This window comes from Rissa tridactyla, chromosome 9 (assembly GCF_028500815.1).
Source record: "Rissa tridactyla isolate bRisTri1 chromosome 9, bRisTri1.patW.cur.20221130, whole genome shotgun sequence".
Lineage (NCBI taxonomy): Eukaryota > Metazoa > Chordata > Aves > Charadriiformes > Laridae > Rissa > Rissa tridactyla.
In genome coordinates this window covers 7,491,988-7,513,096 of record NC_071474.1, presented here as the reverse complement: position 1 = coordinate 7,513,096, position 21,109 = coordinate 7,491,988, and the positions used below count along the sequence as shown (strand labels likewise).

General features: G+C 45.8%; 1 protein-coding gene across 1 annotated transcript; it reads right to left on the bottom strand.

Moving 5' to 3' along the window:
- Positions 1 to 282: 282 nt before the first annotated feature.
- On the bottom strand, positions 283 to 20,018 carry FAM174B (family with sequence similarity 174 member B). The gene is made up of 3 exons (XM_054215256.1): positions 19,656 to 20,018; positions 11,082 to 11,213; positions 283 to 4,265 (listed from the first exon to the last, which is right to left on the bottom strand). The coding sequence occupies exons 1-3, from the start codon at positions 19,952 to 19,954 to the stop codon at positions 4,262 to 4,264; spliced, it is 435 nt and encodes a 144-aa protein (XP_054071231.1). The 5' UTR covers positions 19,955 to 20,018; the 3' UTR covers positions 283 to 4,261.
- Between the last annotated feature and the right edge of the window lie 1,091 nt (positions 20,019 to 21,109).

The window sequence follows — 21,109 nt, the reverse complement described above, 5'->3', positions numbered from 1 at the left end:
GTTGTTGAAGCTACTGAAATAGCTTCCCTATTGCAGAGCGTTTTACCTTCTGAATCCAGGCATAAGCCTACCTTCTTGATGGGCACCTTGTGTGACTGAACATGAGTCCTCTTCCATGCTGCTAAAACCAGTTTCTCCCCTTGTCACGCTCTGGTTCAAGGTCACAGGACTAAAGGATTTGCACTGCAGGGATCACGCAAGGCTCCCGGATTCACCAAACTTCAACAAGAAACAGCCCCTGTCCCATTCACTCCCTAAACATAACACACAAGACACGGGGGATTTCGAGAACATGTTTAATGATGGCAGTTTCTGCTGAAACACCAGAAATCCATTCAAACTAGTCTTACCCCTTTTTTCTTAAAAAGAAGCTTTGGTCACAATGACAAATTCTCTCAAACATTTTTAAACGAAGTTCAAGCAATTGCAGAAAACAAAACGCATGGTCCTGATAATTCCGCACACAAAAACTGCAGCAGCAGAAACTCACCTAACAGAAGAAAAAAACCCTAATGAAAACCATAGCCCATCACCCTGCAGAGATTACACCACGTACAGTGAATTAGAGGGAACGGCTGCAAACAAAGTGTTCAAATGCGTTAGTGCTTGTGTGTTCCAGCTTCATTAGTGCTCGTAGAGTTCTACGAGTCAGTTTAGGTTTAAGATAAGCATTAAGATAGCACAAGTTACTGTGCTAATCAAGCATTTGCAGTCATCTTCTGGGGCAAAAGGCAAGAAAACCCCACCCCAAAACCCAAATACAAAGCTATCTGTGTACGTCTGACTTAATTCTGCAGGCAAGCACGGCACACCAACCTCTGGCTTCTCAAATGCAACCTCCAGTGACAGGGCTGTGGTTGGAGTAAAGAAGCTGCGGGTTTTTCCTCCGCAGCACAGCATACACAAATAGGAAAGCCTCTAAATTTGCTTGCTCTGTTTGCCTCTGCTACTAGTCGGTGGATTTTGTAAGCAGTGGGCAAGCTATAGGCAGACATCTGTAATAACGTTTCTCTTTTCATTTTCTGTAACAAAAAAATACGGGTTTAAAGATGCTCTTGAACAAAGCAAGTTTGACTATGCAACACAAAATAGCAGCAGATACTAAGACATGTTACAGTCACAATGCAATTAAATCTGCAGTGTAAGATACACAGAACATTAAGGTAAAACATTCATGTAGTGGTTAATGGCTATTTCTTCTCCAATGAACTCCTAGAACTACCTGAACCAAACAGTCCAAATTATTAAAACTATGTTTTAAACTAATTCCTACCATTAAAAAAATATTCATATATATATACTATTAGATGAGTCACGTCAAGTGCTCTTAAAATCTTAACTAAATATAGCTATAGAATATTTAACCAGACACTTTAGATCACATACAGCAACTTTTGTAGAGGTAAACACCGCCTCACATTTGCAACAGCAACTGAGTATCAAACAAAGCATTCAGATTATTTTCATGACCACGAGCAACTGGTGAGGTTGGCCTTTTATTTCCACCAAGCAGCTGCTGCTGCTTCCCCATAAGTGCTTTTTAGCTTACGGCACACGGTTTGGGAACTTCCCCGAAGAGCCAGAGCATCCCAGCAGCAGCTGGGCACCTCCATCCTCAACATCTTGAAATACCTGGTCCCTGTCTACCGTTGACATTTGGCCACCTTATGGAAACAGTGGGAACTTTTAGACACATGCAAGGAAAGCGGCTGGCCTTTGCCAGCCTAACTCAGCAAGTGACCTGTAGTTGGTGGAAGAACTCCTGATTTCAAGAACTGACTCACCCTTGGATAGGAGAAGTGCCCTTTATGCACCTTTACCTCTCATCTCTCTCCTACATAACTTGGTCTCTCCTTTCTTTTGTGCACAGAGAAGGCTTCATTCCCTCTCCGCCACTCTTCCAGCGTGCCCGATGCTCAGTTTAATGAGTTTGGCAGAAAAGTGGACATGAACATGTTGCCATGGTGTCTGCTCAGCCAGGGCAGCCACCTCACTCCATCGCCTCCTTCCACAAATGCAAACAGAAGCTTTTAACCTCTCTCACTCCTCTCAGCATCGCCACTTCTCTGACTTCAAAAGAACTTGGTCTGCCTAAGAAGTTCAATCCACAGTCTTCAAAGTACTTTAGTCCTGAAAAGACACAGTATTTCCTTCAGAATCATCCAGCCTAAGTCTGAAACTTGTTTTACCTAGGCAGGGAAAGAGCCCCAGATCTTATCTCAACCCACAGCACCGTTCAGCTTACCGGTCCCTGCAATTCCTACCAGGAACACAACCTGCTCGGCTCCATCCTCACCTCGCAGCCGACACGTTAAATATTGCTTAGTAACGGTAATACAGAATGACTCAAATTCATTCCGTGAATGAAAATAACATAGCATTTTTATATTGCCTCAATGACTAATATTAACACAACAGTCTGCTGTGGGATTTTTCCATCCAGGCTGAGCGGGCTGTTTGCAAAGCTTTCGCTGAGTCACGGCTAGGGAAAGCAAGCCGTGTTAGGGGAGCTTCTTTGATGAGAGCGCAATGCTGCTGGAAAGGAAAGGAAAAAAAAAACCACCAAAAAACCCCCACAACATTCCCCTTCACCTCCTCTTACTGACTGCAGGGCCCAAGGGAACGGCGCAGAACTGCAGTGGGTTGTGGTATCATGACAAAGCAGCTCAGTGTTCTCGGCAAGCCTCAAATCCCAATCGGTCTTCAAAAAAAAAAAAATCCAAAACAAAAACTAAAAAAAAAAAAACAGAACACACCCAAAACTAGCAGCTTGCTGCAAGGATGGTGCTTTGCCAGATACTCTGCAGTCTCCTTGAGGGGTTGTAACTGCAGGAGGCTAGTAAGACGGTCAGGCAAACAGCAGGACAATGCTAAAAAAAATTGGAAAACATGCACTCCCCGAGAAAAGCAAGGTTCCAGCCAGCTTAAAAACCCCAAATAAAAAGGTGTTAAGGGGTGCAGTAAACCGAGAATAAACATGTCAAAGAGAAGTCTGAACTGCATCTGTGGTTACTTTAAAGGAAAACCACAAAGTAAAGAAACTAAACCAGTTAGGTTTGCCCTTTCTAACGATGGCCTGGAAAGCGTACATGCTTGCGGTCTTCTAAACCCAATCCATCCAGATGCAGTAATCTAATTCTCATAGTGTCACCCCACAGCTCTGACCTCTGCAAGCACAAAGCACAGCAGGGAGCGATGGTTAAAAACACATCCTTGAGTTAAATGGGATTTGTCAAGCAGGTGCTAGGGAAAAAACTTCCAGTTTGATATAGATTAAGATCACTTACATGAAGCTTCCATGAAAAATAAGAGGTGTTCCTTCTGCAATCTAATCGTTCCACATGAGAACTTATTTTGCTTAGAAAAAAGGTAATATAGATGAATGGTAGATAAGTTACAGTAAGCACAGGACAGTACAAAACACTGTTTTTACTCCCTGTGGAAGGGCAGAAAATTACAAAAATATATCTTCTTTAATCCAAGATTGTTGTAGTGTAGGGCATGCCTGATTCTTCCTGTTTCCCTGTGGTCTCATTCAAGTTGGTCTGATCAGAGCTCCTTGGGACAATGAGAATGTCATCACGAAAGCTTAGTGCAATTGTTGTTTTTAAAAAAAAAAAAAAAATAATCAGTAGCAAGTCAAGAAAGTTTTCTACTTGAGTCAACCTCTCACCCCCTGCCCCCACAAAATCCGACGCTAAACATACAGTGTGGCATTTCAGCATGGCTTACATTTGTACCACCTAAAGCCATAAGTCACCTCTGTAAGTCCCAAATAATACACCTTCATTTTTCCTTTAAACACATGATGTGTTTAACAATGACCAAAGTTTAACAGTGACTAAAGTACTGAATTAGGATTTTAGAAAATAAGTCCTTGGGGCAGTTTGGTTCAATCTTCCTTTTTTTCTTCCTTCTTCAAAACTTATTTAGACCATAATGAGCTGCAAGTCGGTACATAGGACTGCTTCTTTTCATGCTTTAGTGATACCGCAGCCCTCCTAAAGCAAGAGAGCACTGAGTTTGCAAAGAGGAACTCTGGTCATTCCAATACAACAGTTTGGAAACCAGGGAACCAAATGGTGACATTTTGGTCATAAGATCCATAGCCTGCTGTACAAACAGCACCTCGAGGAGAGGAGGCTTGGTTTGGTTGTAACGCCGCAGAGATGAAAGCCTCCCCTTTCACAGTTATGGCTTCAGCAGGTCCCTTGACAGCAGAATGACATCTTGCAGGGCACCAACGCTCCACGGAGCTGCTTTACCTGGAAAGCAGAAGAATTAGTACAGCTGTAGATTTGCAATTAAATAGCTCACAGGCAGAGACGAGAACCCATGCGCAAAATGGGGGGGGGGGGGGGGGAACCACAAAAAGCCACAAAGCAGAAGGCAGCATTATTCACAGTGATTGCCATCAGTTCCCTCCAGCAGTTGATTTCCATGGTGACACTGGACACTGATGTGATGTTAACGCTGTGGCAGAGAAGCCAAACCAAGCGAAGTGAAAAAAACCAGAGTTACACCAGACAAAACCCAGATGCTGAAAGATCCTGTGACCAGCCACTGTGCAGACCAGAGAAGGGAGCGTGCACGGGGGGGCTGCTATTTCACTGCACCTGAAACAGCATCTTAGACATCACAGCTTTTTTTTTTTTTTCCACACCAGTGCAGCCCCTTCCTAACCAACACGCGTGGACTGTCCTCCTTGCTGCGGATTCTCCTCCTGACACCCTCCTGCTTTAACTGCTTCAGGGTTCAAATAAAAAAAGTCTTAATAGGAACTTGTTATACTCCACGAAGGAGGCGAGAGCCCTCCTGTAGGACTGCACCGCCAGTGTATAATTGACTGAAAAAGCCAGCAGACTGCGGTGTGCTTTGCAACAACTGTTACAGCCACACGAGGAAAGAATCTAGCCTTCAAAAACCAAACAAGAATTGCTTTTTGATCATCTCTTTCCTCCCTTGCTGTGGACCCAGGGGAAATCCTTAACAGCAGCACCAAAGCTTTGGCAATTTGTTGTATTTATAGTAAGCAGCTGACTCTGTTAGTGATTTGCACCCCCTTCAGATGAGGATAAATGATACCCCTCCATTTACACACAACTTGTCACTGCTGCCTGCTGGGGAAAAAAAAAAATTAAGCTGCTACAAACCCCAGTGCAATTCACCTAGCATCATCCAGAATGGCCTGCGGCTTTTGCCGGCAAAAAAATCCATTAAAGCTGCTCCCTTGAGAGTCAACACCTTGCCGTAACAAGCAGACAATACCATGCTCCATTCAGAGCTGCACACACAGCCAGGATCTGGAAAGGATGTATTCAAAGAGAAGACACCAATAGTGTAACTCTCATATTTTACAGAGACTCCCAAAAGACTCGCACACATCAAAGGCTGAGCCCTGCAACTGTGATGAAGATGTTTCCACCCAGTTCAATGCTATCGGCGCCTGAAAAAGGGATGAATCCAGCCTTTACATGTGGTGCATCTCTCCTCTAAAACATCCTGCAAGCTCTCAAAAGCCCTTTAGTCCCATGATGGTTGAATAAATGTTCCTCTTCCCTCTGCCTGCCACCACTCCTAACACATAAATCTTTCTGCTTTCAAGAGCACTTTGGAAGATGCATTCCTAAAATGCTTCCGCGTTTTGCTTGTGGTGCTGCCGTTGGAGGGAAAAATGACAATCCATGTGGAAAACAAACTGAGGAATTTCACTTAGCCGACAGGAACGATGAAGGCTTCAATCTGCACCAAGAGGAACCTGAGGCTTTCTTTTAGTAGTTATTTAGAATCCCGACATTGAGGTTGGGACAATTCCAGCTCCGGCATTTAAATTCCAAGTTCTTCCCTAACTCCAGGCTCTCACATGGCACGTATCACCCTGGGCTCGTAACGCTCTGTGGAGACGGTCGTGAAATGCAGGCAGCTGGGCTCGGCAAGCACAGCAAGAGCAGAATGCACTGCCTCCAGCAGCTGCGAGGCAGCAGGGAGAGGAGACACTGCTGATACCCCAGATTACTGAAGTGCTTTCAAAGCCTTTCATGTGCAAGGCGCCACAGAATTTATTCAGTACTTGTTTTCGGTTTTCTATTGAAGCTGACAAGAAATCCCCCAATGAGCTCTGCTAGAGTTAATAAGCTTAATAAGCTAACAATTTTATTTACCTTTTCAGAAACGGGTTCTTTTTGCATCTGTTTTAATCTCTTCTCTCTTATTACACAAAACAAGCGGAGTGCTCTGTGATGGGGGATGGACACTAATACCAGTTTGTCCGGGACATTTACCCATAACCTACTTTACTTCAGTCCTCTCTCCTCGAGTATCACAGTGCCAGCTCTCTGATGAGCCAGTGACCTGTCCCATCAAGTAGGAGATCATGAAACCTGCGCAACTTTCCCTTGCCTTCTTGAAAGAAAGTGCTAAAGTAGCAAAGAGGAGAGGGAAACCTTAAAATCAAGATCTATTGATGGGATGAGAAAGAGGACACTTGGAGGATGGGATTTAGCTTTCCACTAACTCATTTTCCAAGATGTGCAGCAAGTGTAATCCCATCATAAAACACGAAAAAATATCTGACATATGGAAAATGATGATGTTCATATAATCCAAAAAAATCAATTGGACAGGGATACCTTTTGGCCTTCAGCAGCACAGATTGAACTGGCGATGAAAAACAAACACCCTTTCCATGTTCAGTTTGCTTTTTTCGTGTAGCTTTATAATAATTTCAGAACAATTCTTGAACTTTTTATCCAAACACCTCTTTCCATACCAGAGCAAATACACACAGAAAACCATCCTCCATTTTAAAAAATGGTTTCCGTGAAGCTGTTCAAGCAGGTGCCTAAGTGATCTGGCATCTTCGCTCTGTGACAATCTTTGATTTATTCTTTCAGCCTCTTGTCGCACAGAAATTGTGCCTGCAGGATTAGAGAAGCCATTGACAGACCTGCTTCCCCGCTACTGAAATGAGATCGCAAAGGGGGCATCTAATCCTGCACACACACTTCTGGATTTGTCGGAGGCAAGCAGTGGGTGGCTTTTGCATCCACAGAAAGGACTGTGTTTGGTTAAGATTTTGAAGTAATCTCATTAGCCTGCTTTACGGGGGGAAGGTGCTTATTTCTCATTGCTCCACGGCCCAAGGGAAGTCGGGGGTGGGATCTACCAGGAGTCCAAAACCTTAAAGCCTCCTGAAAAAAAATTTTTTTAAAAAAAAAAAAAGTAACAACCTTCATCCAACAGCCCAATTTACAGAGTCTGCAGCTCTTTGATGCCTCATGTAAGACTGGAAACAAATACACACAAGGACAAAGTATTAAAGGAAAGAAAATTAACTGCATGAGAACAACTGGAGAGGTATATGTCGAATCTCCCCTGTTGCTGCTAGACACCAACTGCCTTTTAATTAGAGCACTGTTTGCATTACGTGGGGGAGACAGCACAGAATCTCAATTGCTCCCCCAAACACAGATGCAAGTGCCAGTATAGATCTTTCAACAATGGAGGGGGGACCTCAAACAAACCAGCCCAGAGACTACCCACATCATCCTCAGCAAAGACTCATGCTACAAACCCTGAACAACTCTCTATTTATGACCTGCACAGCAGTCAGAGTAGGTTAATACTGGGGTAATATACTTAGTATTATGCACAGGAGATACCTAATGTCATGGCACTCCAGGCCAGCCCGTCAGATTTTTCCCTACTGCCATGCTGGTGGTAACCCCAGAGATCTGAAAGCATAGGATTGTCTTTCAGTACATATAAGTAACGCCTGAATTGAATAATGCTTTAGTCCATCACAGGCAACACATCCCTACTGCATTGCTCTTTGGAAAACTGGTTCCCTTTTCACTCCATTCCCATGTTTTCTCAGAAGCCTGTACTGTAAAAATACTTTTGGTGCCTTTCTAGTGGAAAGCACTGAGCAAACATCATTGCAGATCATCGCTTTATGAAGAATGGACCATTTTCCCCATAGTTTCACAGCCCTTAAATCAAAAATGAACAGGACAAAAGATTCCAGCTAATTTCAATGGGATATTCAGGAGCCAAGGAGACTTAAAAATTTAAACGGCTGCAGAAAGTTGGTTTCTGATGTAGATATGGCAGAATGTATGTTACAGCACTGAACAATGGCCAGTCCAGCCCATAGGCATATCTTTCAGTACCCATGTGTCACAAAGAAATAAAGAATCAAGGAAATCAAAATAATGGCTCTTGTCAGTCATGGCACTGCACCGGTGGACTGTGCTACAGCGTGGGGCTGCACGCGGTTCAGCCTCTCTGAAAGCAATCCCAAGTCCTTATACAGTCACCAAAGCAGCACCTGGTCAAAATCCCCTCGCCGAGGCTTGGTAGCATAGATGGGCCAAAATTCTGTCGTGCCATAAGCCAACTAAGCACCGCTGCTAGGAGACTGCTTGAATAAACCCAAACAGCCGCCACAACTGATACTGACTGCTGGCAAGGATGCACCTTCATTTGAATTAAAAAATAAATAAATAAAAGAGAGAGCGTGGAATATTTTAGCCCATGGGTACTTGGCAGGAGACACCTGTCACTCCTCTGTCCCCATCGCGACTGCTTCCAGGTTGCTGCAACTCATGACATGTTGCTTTAGTTGGCTAACAAGCTGAAACAGCAGTATCACCCCATTCCTTATGGATCAGCCCTGGTGATACCTCTGCAAGTTCACCTGATGCATCTGCGCTTTTTTTTTTTTTCTTTGAGATAATGGAGAAGGGAAGTAGTTTTCCTGACTTAGCAATTAACAAAGGCTCTTTTAAAACTGTAGGCACTTGCTGAATATCCAAAACAAACCTGTCTCTCCAGTTGTGTGGCTACCTGCATGTATTTATAACTCCCACAGAGAAGGATAAAATTACCTTCCCTTACCCTGTTTTCCTGGAATTTGCACCCAGCTGCAAAAAACAAAAGAAGCCTTAGATAGCACACGGCAACTATTCCCTGAATGACAATTTTGGGGGTGGGGGGACACCGGGGAAGGAAACCCAACAGAAGAACTGGTAGAAATTAGTTCACTAACTTACTGCGGGTGTGTTTGATGTGTCCTTTCTGAAGCTCTAGCCCTCTCTTCCCATCTGAACGCAAGCACCTACAAAGAACCCTCCTGACTGGTTTAATGGGGATGGCAATGGTGAAACTTAGCAATTCACATTCGCGAAGAAGTGTCTTTTCTGGTCACAGGAGATAGGAACTGTTTGGGGATGTACTGCCCATGCCATACAAAGGAACCAGAGAGCTTGATACCTTTTACAGCAAATGTATCTTCAAAGAAGATTTCCCAAAATCAGTACTGTTAAGAGGCTGTCTGTAAGATGATCTCCCCCTCAAAACTGAGGTAGCTCTGTTTGAGCTAAACAAATATGTGTCTGAAACAGCACGGACTTCAGAAAATGTGGAATTTAATAGCTGTTGCACTGTGACAGAAAGGAAGAATGAAGAGCTGAAGAGAGGACTGGTTGGCTAAGAACCAAAAACCCCTACAGTCTCCAAACAGAGCATCACAAAAGGTGAAGAGCCATTTGTACTGCAGAGGAAGGCATGAAGACCAAATATCTTTTGTGAAAGCATCAGCACAGTGTGTGCTTCAGCGAAGCAACATCAGATTGCACGACTACAGCCCTCAAGAGTCAGATGGTTTCCAGCAAGCTCTCTTTTTTTCTTCATCTAGTATTTCACTATCAGACATCTTATCCTGAAGCACTGCCGCGATTGAGAATATTCTGTTCTTACTCTTTGGAAAAGCCCTCTGGTCTCACTCCCAAAAGTTCACAGAGAAAGTACTCAGTTAAGAGACAGAGGGGCAGGAGACACAGGCTCTTAAAGTAGGCCATGGTGAGACAGATCTCTGCGCTCTGGTTTTAACAAAGCTCAGTCCCAAAGTAAAAACTGTCCAAGCTGAAATTATTACAACAAACACAGGGCAACTACAAAGAATGGCAACAGTCAGGCAAGGACTGAGAGGAATCTTCTAATTCAAGAACTAATTATTTATACATAAAGGCACGGCTCACACCCTTCATTGTTTCATGGTTTCCAACTACTGCTTGACTTTCATAGAGAAGTAATGCAGTTATTTTGAAAACAACCAGCAGAGCATGCGGTGGTATGTGTTTTAGATGCTGGCACACACGTGCTTAGAGCAAATGGGTTGTTCCCCCTTTCCAAAGTTAGGACATGGGCAACATGAGTAAAGTCTGTAAAATCTCCAGTTAGCAGTTGTCAAGATCTGTGTTTTTATAATTAGGAGAGCTCATTTCAGCCAAAGTGAGACAGATTTTAGAGTAGGCCTTATTTGGATGAGAATGCAACTCAAATGCCGTGGGTGGCTTGATACAAATAAAAATAAGAGATGCAGATATCCTGTTGCCATAAATCAATGCACAGCATCTTCATGCGCTGAGTGGCTGCTATAAATCTCAGGCCCAGAATAGGCACCAAAAGTTTTGGGTTGTCACACTGCTTCTTTTTCAAAAAAGGAAATACATTTAAGGAAAGTTTGTTGCTAAGGGATAACTGCTAACAACATCATCGAGGGACCACGGTCCTCTCTTTGTCACAGAAGAACATGAGAGCTCTCTGGTACAAACCCAGAGATTGGTGGAGATTTGCTGTCACTTCCCTCCCAGGCTCACGGCAATGGCAGTGCCTGAGAAAGCAGCCCTTGATCCACAGCCCTCCATCCAGTGTGTGTTGAGGCACTTGAGAGTGCACAGGAACAACTGCCAGCAGCTGCCCGAGAGGGGAAGTTCAGTCTGTTAAACCTTGTTAGCTATTTGGGGCACGTGTATCCCGTTGTGCTGCTCCGCAGAGCAAAGAGGAGGGCAGACAGCCTAGGGGCAGTAATGTGGTTATTACAAGAGCAGGAGAGTACAGCGCAATGTGTGCTGAGAACAGGCGGAGGGGCTGTAAAGGTGAGTGATCGTGCTTGGGCAAAGCAAAAGGGAGACTGACTGCCTCATCTCTGCCAAGCTGGCCCAGCAGAGAAAAAAAGAGCTGACTTCACTAATAAGAACTCCGTGAGCAAACCTAACTGGATGGGCTCGCAGCAGTACCTGTATTTCACATCAAACACTGTTGAGTCTTCATCCTCATCGTCTTCTTCGTTCAGAGGAGCCATTTCTACCCGCTCGGCTGGAGTGGTGATTATGTCGTACTTCCTGGTCTTCTTAATCCTCTTGCTAGACCTGAAACACAGAGGTGGGAAGGGAAGGATCATCTTCATACAGTATTCCTTGGAGAGGCTGAAGCTGTTCCCACCAACACAAACTGCCCTGTTTGATCCAGACCTCCCCAGATACGAAGGCTGCGGAGCCAGCCTGAGTCCCTTCCCACTGCCTTTCCAAGGTCACGATTTGTGCCTGTCGGTGTAGAGCACAGTTTCTCATCAACTGCAATCCAGATCAACATCAGCCTTTTGGCCCGTGACAAACCAGAGATCCTCTGGCATCCCGGGCAGGCATACGAGCGCAGCAGCCCACTGAGTCCTCCTGCTGCCATGCTCAATAAGTGAGACATGGGCTTAATCAGCTGAAGCAGCCACTGGTTTAGGGAACGTGTTTAGATTAGAAAGCCCAGGTTAAGCCCTACTGAGACAGTGGAATGTTCTAGGCAGGATTATAAGGAGCAAAGGGGTGGTGCTGTTTAGGTACAAACAACCTGCTCTCTTTTGTTGCCATCGGGCCAAGCTCAGGACTCCCAGAGCAACAACCTTGAGCCTTATCTGAGAATTTTCACGCTCTATGCTGTGTAAGTGCTATGAAAAATTATCAACTGTTGTTCCAAGCTAACTGTACCTACCACCTCTCCTCCTACAGATGCCAGCCTTACTTTCCTTTGGAGATGGAGATGCTCAAGCGCCTGCGTATCCCACGGTTTTGAGATATCTATTTTCTAACACTTACTTTCAATTAACAAACAATTGGTACGCGGCTTTTCAACTAATTTTCTGCCTCTAGCTTGAATTATGCAGGTTCTTTCTATTTCACCCACTCCTTTCATGCATATTAGGAGGGTCACACTGCTCATGCATGAATTCAGTTTTGAGATTATACATTAACAAAGGTGCTGATGTGTATGGCTAAGCCTTCAGGAAAAAAGCGGATGCTTTTGGTTAACAAACTGCAGAATTTTCCCCTTAACCTTTTATAAAAGAAAACTGGCGACTGCCAAGCACGGGAAGGGAGCTGGTGCAGGCACAAGCAAGCAGCCCCTAAATTTTGGTAATCACAACCACCGCTCCAAGCAGACAGCACGTCATGAGTGCACTTTCACTGTCAAGATATCTTGCCTTGGCATGTCATGCAAGGCGTGCCGGATTCAACACTGCCATTTTTGCATCAAGAATGTAACCTTTTAAAGAGTTACACAGCAGCAAGAACCAAGGTGCGAGCATTACAGAGACACTGGGACTCAAGCCCTGCGTTTGCACCTCCACTGCAATGATCCCTCCTAGGCTTCAAGCAAAGGAAATTTAAATCCGTGAACAGCTCGGACGTGGAATTCTCAGTGCCTCTGCCTAGCATTGCTTTTGGGCAGTTGTCCAAGGCTGAACAAACAGGTCCCAGCCCTTGGGATGGAGCAGTTTGCACTTCCTCCCTGTTCTGAAGGCTAAGGTCGCATTAGAAGCGAGAAGAAAGACGTCTCCTGTTGTCTAATCTTTATAGCAATCTGTGCTGCTCGGTCACGTAGAGCACAGGCTGGTTTGTTCTATTACTGCTGTTGTTGAAACACGCAGTTTTATATCCAATACAGTAGGACTCAACCCAAACACTTGAAAATCCTTTTAAAAACACTTCTCTATATTATTCTGCTTCTCAGCCAAGACCTAGCAGCAAAGTGACGCAGGGAGGTCTCATCTTGCAAGTAATGCACTGCTGTTACAAGAAACATTTACTCATGCTGTGAAGCCTAAACACAGACCAAACCTAACCTGTGTCTACCTGTCAGAACAAACCAAGCACAGCCTCACCACTTTGCCTTTCATGTACAATCCGCAGGGGGTTTCCATAGCTCCACTCATTTAAGACCTTACCTCCATGTCAGGCCCACTTTATTGAGAGACATCCTCCCTCGTTCCCTCCATTAGAAAACATAACTTCATTCTATGGAGTTCATCTTACAACAGTTAATTTTGGAGTGTTTGAAGCAATTACTGCAGCATAGGTATTTTTAGAAATGGAAAACCAGAACCCTTTAGCCTCCAGCCATTAATTAGTCTATTTGGGCTACACTTTAAAGAGGACCCGGAGCAGAACTCACTGCACAGCGATCTATTAATCCTCCACCACCCTCTCTTAACCACAGTGCTCATTTAGAAAAGGGAGGGAGCTCGTTTTGCTGTTGGGTTTTGGCTAAGCCGCTACAATCACTTGTTTGTCATTGGCAGGGCAAAGGGTCTTTCCTTGCCTCTTCTTTCTGAATTAATTCCACATCAGATTATCTAGCTAATTTGTCACTAGTCTGCACTTTTCAGTAGTCCATTTTCTCACACTTGCTCACTTGAACAACAACTCCCATAGGCTTCACAAATACTAGAAGAACCACCCAAGCTAAGTTTCAAGGAAAGCCTTGGGAGTGTCCCTACACGCACGCAAAATAAGCCGTCCCATCAGGAAACGGTTGCACAGTAAAACCCCGGAACCTCGGAAGGATCCCTGTAATCATCAGTGATAACAATGCGAAAGGAAAAACACTTTATCCAGCGGGTGGGACCAGGCAGCATCTTTTGTTTGGAGACACAGCGGAGTCAGCAGAGTAGCACAGAGCAGGAACTACAGAACACAAGTGTTACATGAACTTTGGAGACCTCCTGGATAGGATCAGGACAGGTGAGCTACCATGGGCAAAGAGAGGATCTCCTTTCCAGCCACGTTCATTTTGTGGGGGGTTTTTTAAAGCAAAAAAGAAGCATGCTGGAAGCTGTGGTCAGAAGAGTACACCCCTTGCACAACGACAAGCTGAAATGCTCTCTGAGTGGTTTAGCCAGGGTAGAAGTAGCACTGGGTATTTCAGCACAGAAAACTGTCTTCCACTTAAAAAAAAAAAAAAAGAAAAATCACATTGCTACTGCTATCTGACTTCAGCCACCCCCCGTAATTAGAAGGGGATGCTACAGGTCTTGCACTGAATCATCATGAAGAAGAAAAAAACAATTTAACTACAGCCAGGGATATTAACCTTTCACTTTAGACCCAGTGCTGCTCCCACCAAAACAAACTCACTGGTGTTAACAGAAGGCCGGCATAGTAAGCACAGCGCTTAATTGAGAGAAGATGAAGAATAACATATTGGACGTGGGGCCCTGTTTCCAGTTCCCCCTGAGCTGTTTGGCCACCGTGGTGTTCGTACACTGGTACTGCCCTTGGGCTCAAATGCCCGCGGCACCACACCAGGGCCGGATCCATTAGAACTCGGATGGACTCCATCCACCGCGCTGCACAGTGCAAGGAGGGACAACACACGGAGATGGGCTGGAGCAGAACGCTAACTTTCTGTCTCCATGTTTTGACCAGGGGCTATTTTGATCAAGCACCAGTCATATGCAGCGCTGCATCCTGCTTTCCGAGGCATCATGTGGTGGAGTAAATGCTCAAGTCAACTCACTAGTTCACTGTATTACATACGTCTCTAATCTATTTTAGTCAACAAGCCTGATGTTCAAAGATAATGCTTTTCTTGACCCAGAGAGAGAGGTCTCTGCATTTCTAATCTAGCATTAACACTTCCTGTCAAGAGATACAGAGGGAGGGGACCTGGAAAAAAAAAAAGAAAAACCAAAAAAACCCTATCCCTTCTTAGCAGAGTGCTTATTGGAAGTCTAATTAAGCCGGCAACGACCTTCCTCCTAGAATTGCAGCAATGTTATATTGGGAATGGAATTAGGACCAGTTTATTTACTGTCAATGGGATCCCTTAGCCATTAAAAAAAAAATTATAGAAATATAAACCTGGGGAAACTCCAGGCTTATTACCAGCTAGCTGATGAATTAGATCTGTGATATTTCATTACTGCTGATCTGTCTGGGTATCTCTGCTCTCTGGATGGTGCTGTACACAACACCGTTAAACCATGAAGGTAAGTCCTTACATGTTTTCCGGATATACACCTCGCTGTAGCAAACTGAAGATGCTGTGCTGAAGGTCCTTAAGATGGAATAAACTCAGCCACAAAGAGCAGAAGCGTCCTCTTGTTTAATTGCGCTGCTAATAGGAGGGATGTATCCAAGGCTGCTACTGGGAATAACTTCAGGAACACCTAAATGGGATATTGTTGTGGTTCAATGAAGCAGTGATGTCTGTAAGTAATTAAAATACAGCCACTCATACCTGGTGGTCAGTACAAGTACCAGCACGTACTTCCAAACGTTACAGCACAGTCAGACCCATACTGCCTGAGGTGTACTCGAGAAGTATCCTTGGTTTATAGGGCAGAGCTACAGACACTTTCGTGATCTACCCAAACTCTACAAGGCAGTGAATCCTACAACAAGAAACAGCATTCATCCTCTGTTGTGACTGTCCACATCAGAGCTGTAAAGAGCCCAAGACAGTATGAGACAGCGATCCCCCCCCTCTCTTCCTTCCGCCAATTTGCCGTCACGCTCGCATCAAGACAACCAGTCTTCCCTAAGACAGGACCTCTGAGACATAGGACTAGTGTCCCTTTTGTCATTCTCTGTGGCCCTAACTAAACTACTTGCAGCTTAAGTGAAGCTTTCAATGCGGGTCACAAATATATGTTTTGGGGTTGGTTGTTTTGTTGGGTTTTTCTTTTCTTCTCCATTTAAGGTCATTTTAATAGTAAGTTTTTCTTTCCTGTTCCTGGCAGAGGTCTCGTCTTTGCTGGAGTACTCTAACTGGTTATAATACAATTAATTTTAAATCAGTCAAATTCTCCAGGGCTAAGCCTTGGATGGCCCCAAGCAACTGCCCAGCTCATAGAACAATGGGTCTTGTATCCTATGATCATACGCTTGAACCTCTCTCCTCAATTTCGGTAATTTATACCAGTTTTGCAATTACTGGAAAACTAAGCTTAAAGTCGTATTTGAGGAAGAAATCAAAACTGAACAACAAGCAACAAAACAAAGCAATGCATTACAAAATAAGCAGGTAGCTTCTCTCTAAAAATTGAGATAAATAGCAGCCTTTTCCAGCCTGGGTTCTGTTCATTCAAGGACAGGTCAATACATGTAGCAAACACTGCACACAGTTTTCTGCAACTAAAGCTTTGGGTTGCTTTCAGTTGGCCCATTTGCACAGAAATAACTTATCCGGTTTCCCTGGAAGGCATATGGTCTACCAGCACAGATAGCCACATCTGAAAAATCATGTTTCCTGGGAGCTGATCCCAAAAACTGCATTGCAATGAAATGAACTGAGCTGCACCAGGAGAGAGAAATAGGGCAGAATACGGGGGTAGAAAAGCAAAAATCAAAAACACAGACGAAAGAGTGAATTCGGCCACATGAACTGTTCATAAGCTGTTGCAAGACGCTGTATTTCTTGGTAATGCAACTTACCCAACTATTTGACTGAGAATAACATGAAATTTGGTCTGCTGTGGAAATGGTTTTGGTTTGGGAACACACAGTGCCCAGGGGTATAGGAAAGAAAGCAAGCCCAGAACTGAGCTCACCAAAAAAAAAAAAAAAAAAATACTATAGCAAATTAGGCCTTGACACATGTAGCCAAGTAGAAAAGTCTTGGCTGACCTTCATAGACCCTAGTAGCCACAGAGAGAACGGAAATTCAGACCACTTTGGTTAATACCACATTCTGAATCACAGGACCATCAGATGGATTCAGAGCATAACATTCCCCAAAAAACTGAAGAGGAATCTCTGAGCGATGCCTTAAAAACAGAGCTGGAAAGTTGGAGAAATATATCCATCCCTGCTCAAACAAAAAATGGAAAATAATATATACCTAAAAATATATAAAAATTAGATGTATAAAAAATAAACTGTACAAAAAAATAAAACCAATGCCTGTGACAAGAATATCTGGCCACACACTACTTCATTTCATCTCTACAACCCATATCTAAAACGATAATTTACTTGCAGCAACCCAGAGCAATTTCACAGTGAAGCTTTAATCAAAGATTGGATTCCAGCAAAATCTCTTTAACAGGAATCCATGACACTTCAGAAAAAAAAAATCGCAATGTTTTTGACTAAGTATGAACAAAGCTCTTATTCTGATGGAGAAAAGCTTTACATTTATTGAGGGTAAATCCCTTATCTCTTCTGCAACAGAATCGCCTCCAATCTATGTTGTCAGCTACAAGTGTGACACTGTACAAACATACCTGTTGGTATTCTCGTCTCATTTGCAGATGGCATAACGGTTTACAAACAAGTGCTTTGTCAGATAAAGAAACTCAGAAGACAAAAGCTTCATTTTCCATTTTCCCTGCAGGTTCCCTTAAAGATATATGAGATATCTCAGAGGGATTTTTATTTTCTTTTTACATATCTTTAATGCTGCATTAACTCTGACCAGTTGCATAATGACAACTTTGGCATGGGAGAATTAATCCATCACTCCCAAGGTGACTTTAACCTGGACCCGGGTTTGCTGACTATGATTATAGGGAAAGGTCTTTAGAGGCTATCAGTTTGCTTTCTTTGGCTAGAAGTGTTCAGCCTTATGCCAGGTCTCCTTGACACAAGGTCTCGCTTTATACTCAGAAGAAACTGAGGCAGAGGAAGTAAGTTCTCTCTAGAGAGACCTAGCAGTAGAAACTTAAGATTTTCTGCACTTAGTTATACACTTCCTAATTCTATCTCACATACCTACTATCCATTTTGCCGTGTTTGTTCATGACAACTTTATACAGCTGCAAAGTGGTTGTATCGATTAAAAAAATTCTCTTCAATATTTTACTGTGTTCTCCCAAACCACCTCACTTTAATGAGCAAATTTATTTGCATTGTCTTTTGCCAGCTGCTGCAACGGCTAAGAAGAATTTGGTTAAACGTCAATTTCTTTAGAAAATATCAGTTCTTATCATTTCGGTCTTTAAGACCACACTTTATAATACTGCCGTTGTGAACGCTGCCCTTTCTACACGGAATTAATTCAGAAGCAGGAGAAGCAGAGCATTCAGCTGCAGCCATCATGTAAAGACAAAGGAGCTGCTTGAAGACAGAACAAGGAAGAATTCACCAACTCCACTTGTTCAACTGCTTCTGTCACCTGAGACGTGGCGCACACCTCCTCCCTGCCGCCGAGAGCCAGCTGCTCTGCTCTCCGGGCTCTTTCCTGCTGCCCCAACCTAGAAGTCAGACAACTGTTAACTACTGAAAGTTTGTGATCTTCCCTGGCAAAGCTGGGCACAAATAGGCAACAACTTTTCATTTGTAGACTGCAAGACAGGGACAGCCTCTAGTGCACCAGGGGGACTCTCGCCACTACCCTGAGAGAAATAATAATTAACACTAACAGTGCCAAAGAGAGTTTTAATATTTGCTTTTCTTCTGCTCTGGCAACAAGCCAAGAGGAAGGCTGGCTTTCCAGAGGGACTGAGTTTAATTTGCTCGTGTACCTCACAGCGGGAGACATTACATGAGTTTCAAGGGCTGCCTGGATAACTCAAGCACGCACCAGCACCAACCCACTTCAGCAGCATGAAGGGCAGTGAATGAACTGGCCCACAGCAGTTACACCACAATAAATGGACAAGATACAAGCCCCGAGCAGATGCAAACCTCTGCCCAGCTTCCTGCTGCTCACTAGCAGCTCCTGGCTTCTCCTGGCTCCGCAAGCAACTGGGACCATCTTCCCTTGTGATGGAAACAGGGGCTTGAATGCATCAGCACTCTACCTGACCAAAACATCGGGGAGCGTGGCTACACATCACAGTTCCAGTCAAATCAGGGCTGTGGTCTAAACCAACACCTACTTTTGGTTATGGACCTTCTCAAGCCTATCTGCGTAAGCTTCATTAAAAGGAAAGAGTTGTCTTTTTTACGCAGCAGGAGCTACTACGGCGGCAGCATCTGCACTACCCCACGGTGCAGACCACGCACATGGCGGAGAACTCTGGAGATCAAGCAGGGCCACCCAGAGCCAGCTGTCCCATTGGGCTTTGAGGATGGAGACCCTACAGCCTCCCCAGGCCACCTACCCCAGCAACCTACCATCCCCACAGCAAAAAACCCACCTCACTTATTTTCTTACATTCAGGTGGAATTTACCAAGTTGCAGTTTGTGCCCACCCCAGTCCCCAGCCATGGCCGAGCTGGCACCCGTGGTACCCCGCACCCGAAAAAAGCCATTTGAAACCCAACTCCTGCCCTGCTTTTCTGCAGAAGCGGAGGAAGACGCAGGTTTGTGAGGCCGGAGCCACCCCTATGAGGTGTCTCCCAGCAGTTTCATGAGGCGCTTACACACGCCATGATGGAAATCAGGCTCTAAACCCCATCATTAAAAGGCGAGGAGCTCCGTACCGCCCGGGCCTCCCGCCTCTCCGGGGAGGCCGAGCGCCTCCCGCCTGCCTCGGCCGGAGCCCGCCCGACCCCCGGCCTCCCCGCTCCTCCCCGGCCGGACTCAGCGGAGCCCCGAGGCCTCGGCCCGGCACCTGCCGGGGGAGGGCGCGGCGCGGCCCGGCCGGGCCCTACCTGAAGACGCGGAGCAGGAGGCAGGCGATGAGGGCGGCCGTGAGGGCGCAGGCCCCGATGACGGCGGCCTTCAGCGCGGAGAGGTCGCGGAGCAGAGCTGGCACGGGGCTGAGCTGGGCCCCGCTGTGGTTGCCGGGGGCTCCGACCGGCTCGGCGGGCAACCGGCTGCCGTTCACCACCACCGCCGCTACCGGGCCCGCCGCAGGCTCCTGGCTGCCGTGAGCGCCGGGCACGGCCGGCAACAACAGCGGCGGCAGCAGGCAGACCCAGAGCAACAACAGCGGGGCAACGGAGCGCATCCTGCCCGGCTCCGGCCACCGCCGTGCCGAGCCCCGGAAGGCAGCACCGGCCCGGCCCGGCCCGCCCCCTACCCGCGAGAGGCGCCGCCTCCCGCCGCCGGGCCCGCCGCCGAGGGGGGCGGCCGGCACCGTGGCCTTCGGCGCCTCCTCCTGCTCCTCCTCATCCTCCTCCTCCCCGCCGGGCCCCCCGGCTCCTCAGGGCCCCGCCGGGGCCAACGGCGTTTCCTCGCCGGTCAACGCCTGCTCTTAATGAGAACGGGCAGCGCCTGCCCCATGCAGGGGATCGAACGGCCACCCAACACGGCACAGGCCTCCCGTGCTGCGGGGCCGGCTCGGCGCGGCTGCTGAAACCGAGAGTTTCTAGATGGGATTTGCCCTTTTTTTTGCCTTTCCACTGGTCATTTAGGCTTTGCTGTGGGGTTAATTTATTTACCGATATTTCACATCTCCAAAAATCTTAAAAATCTTAAGGTTCGTGGATGACGGCTCTGCGAACCATCCCGGGTTGTGCGGAGCAGTGCCATCAGCCAGGCCGGACAGGGAGGATAAATCGGGGATCCCACTCCAGGATACCGCGAAGACACGACTTAGTTTTGCTTTCCAGGTTTTATTCACATAAGCTTCAACCCTGCAAAATAACTGTCTGGGGAGAGGAGTGTGTTGCCACCAAAATGAAGTGAATCGGAGACGAGGGAAAGCAATGAGCTGATTTCCTTCCTATTAAACCCAATATGTCGGGGTTGGTGTGGCAGGGTATAATCTATACAAACGTGTGACTAAACTGTGAAAAAAGATTGCAGAGGCGTATTCCTTCTGGCAACGTCCCATTGGAAAGGTGGCAGTGAAATAATGCGCGGTTCATCGGCTCCCGCAGCCAATTGGGATGCTGTGTCAAACGCCACCCACTCGGGAATAAAAGCATCCTGTGTTTTTCTGCAGGAAGTTCTTCGGGATGAGGAAATTTTGACGTGGACGATGTGCAGAAGGCTCCCTAGACGTTCTGAATTGGTCATTGTTCCAGCTTTATTTCACTGCTTACTTTTGTGTGGTGTCCCAGTTTCCAACATGGGGCCCCAGTTTATTTCTGTTTGGGGGGGTGGGGGGGGAAATATCCAGCTGGGCAGAAGGTCAAATTGGTGATGCGGACTCTTTCCC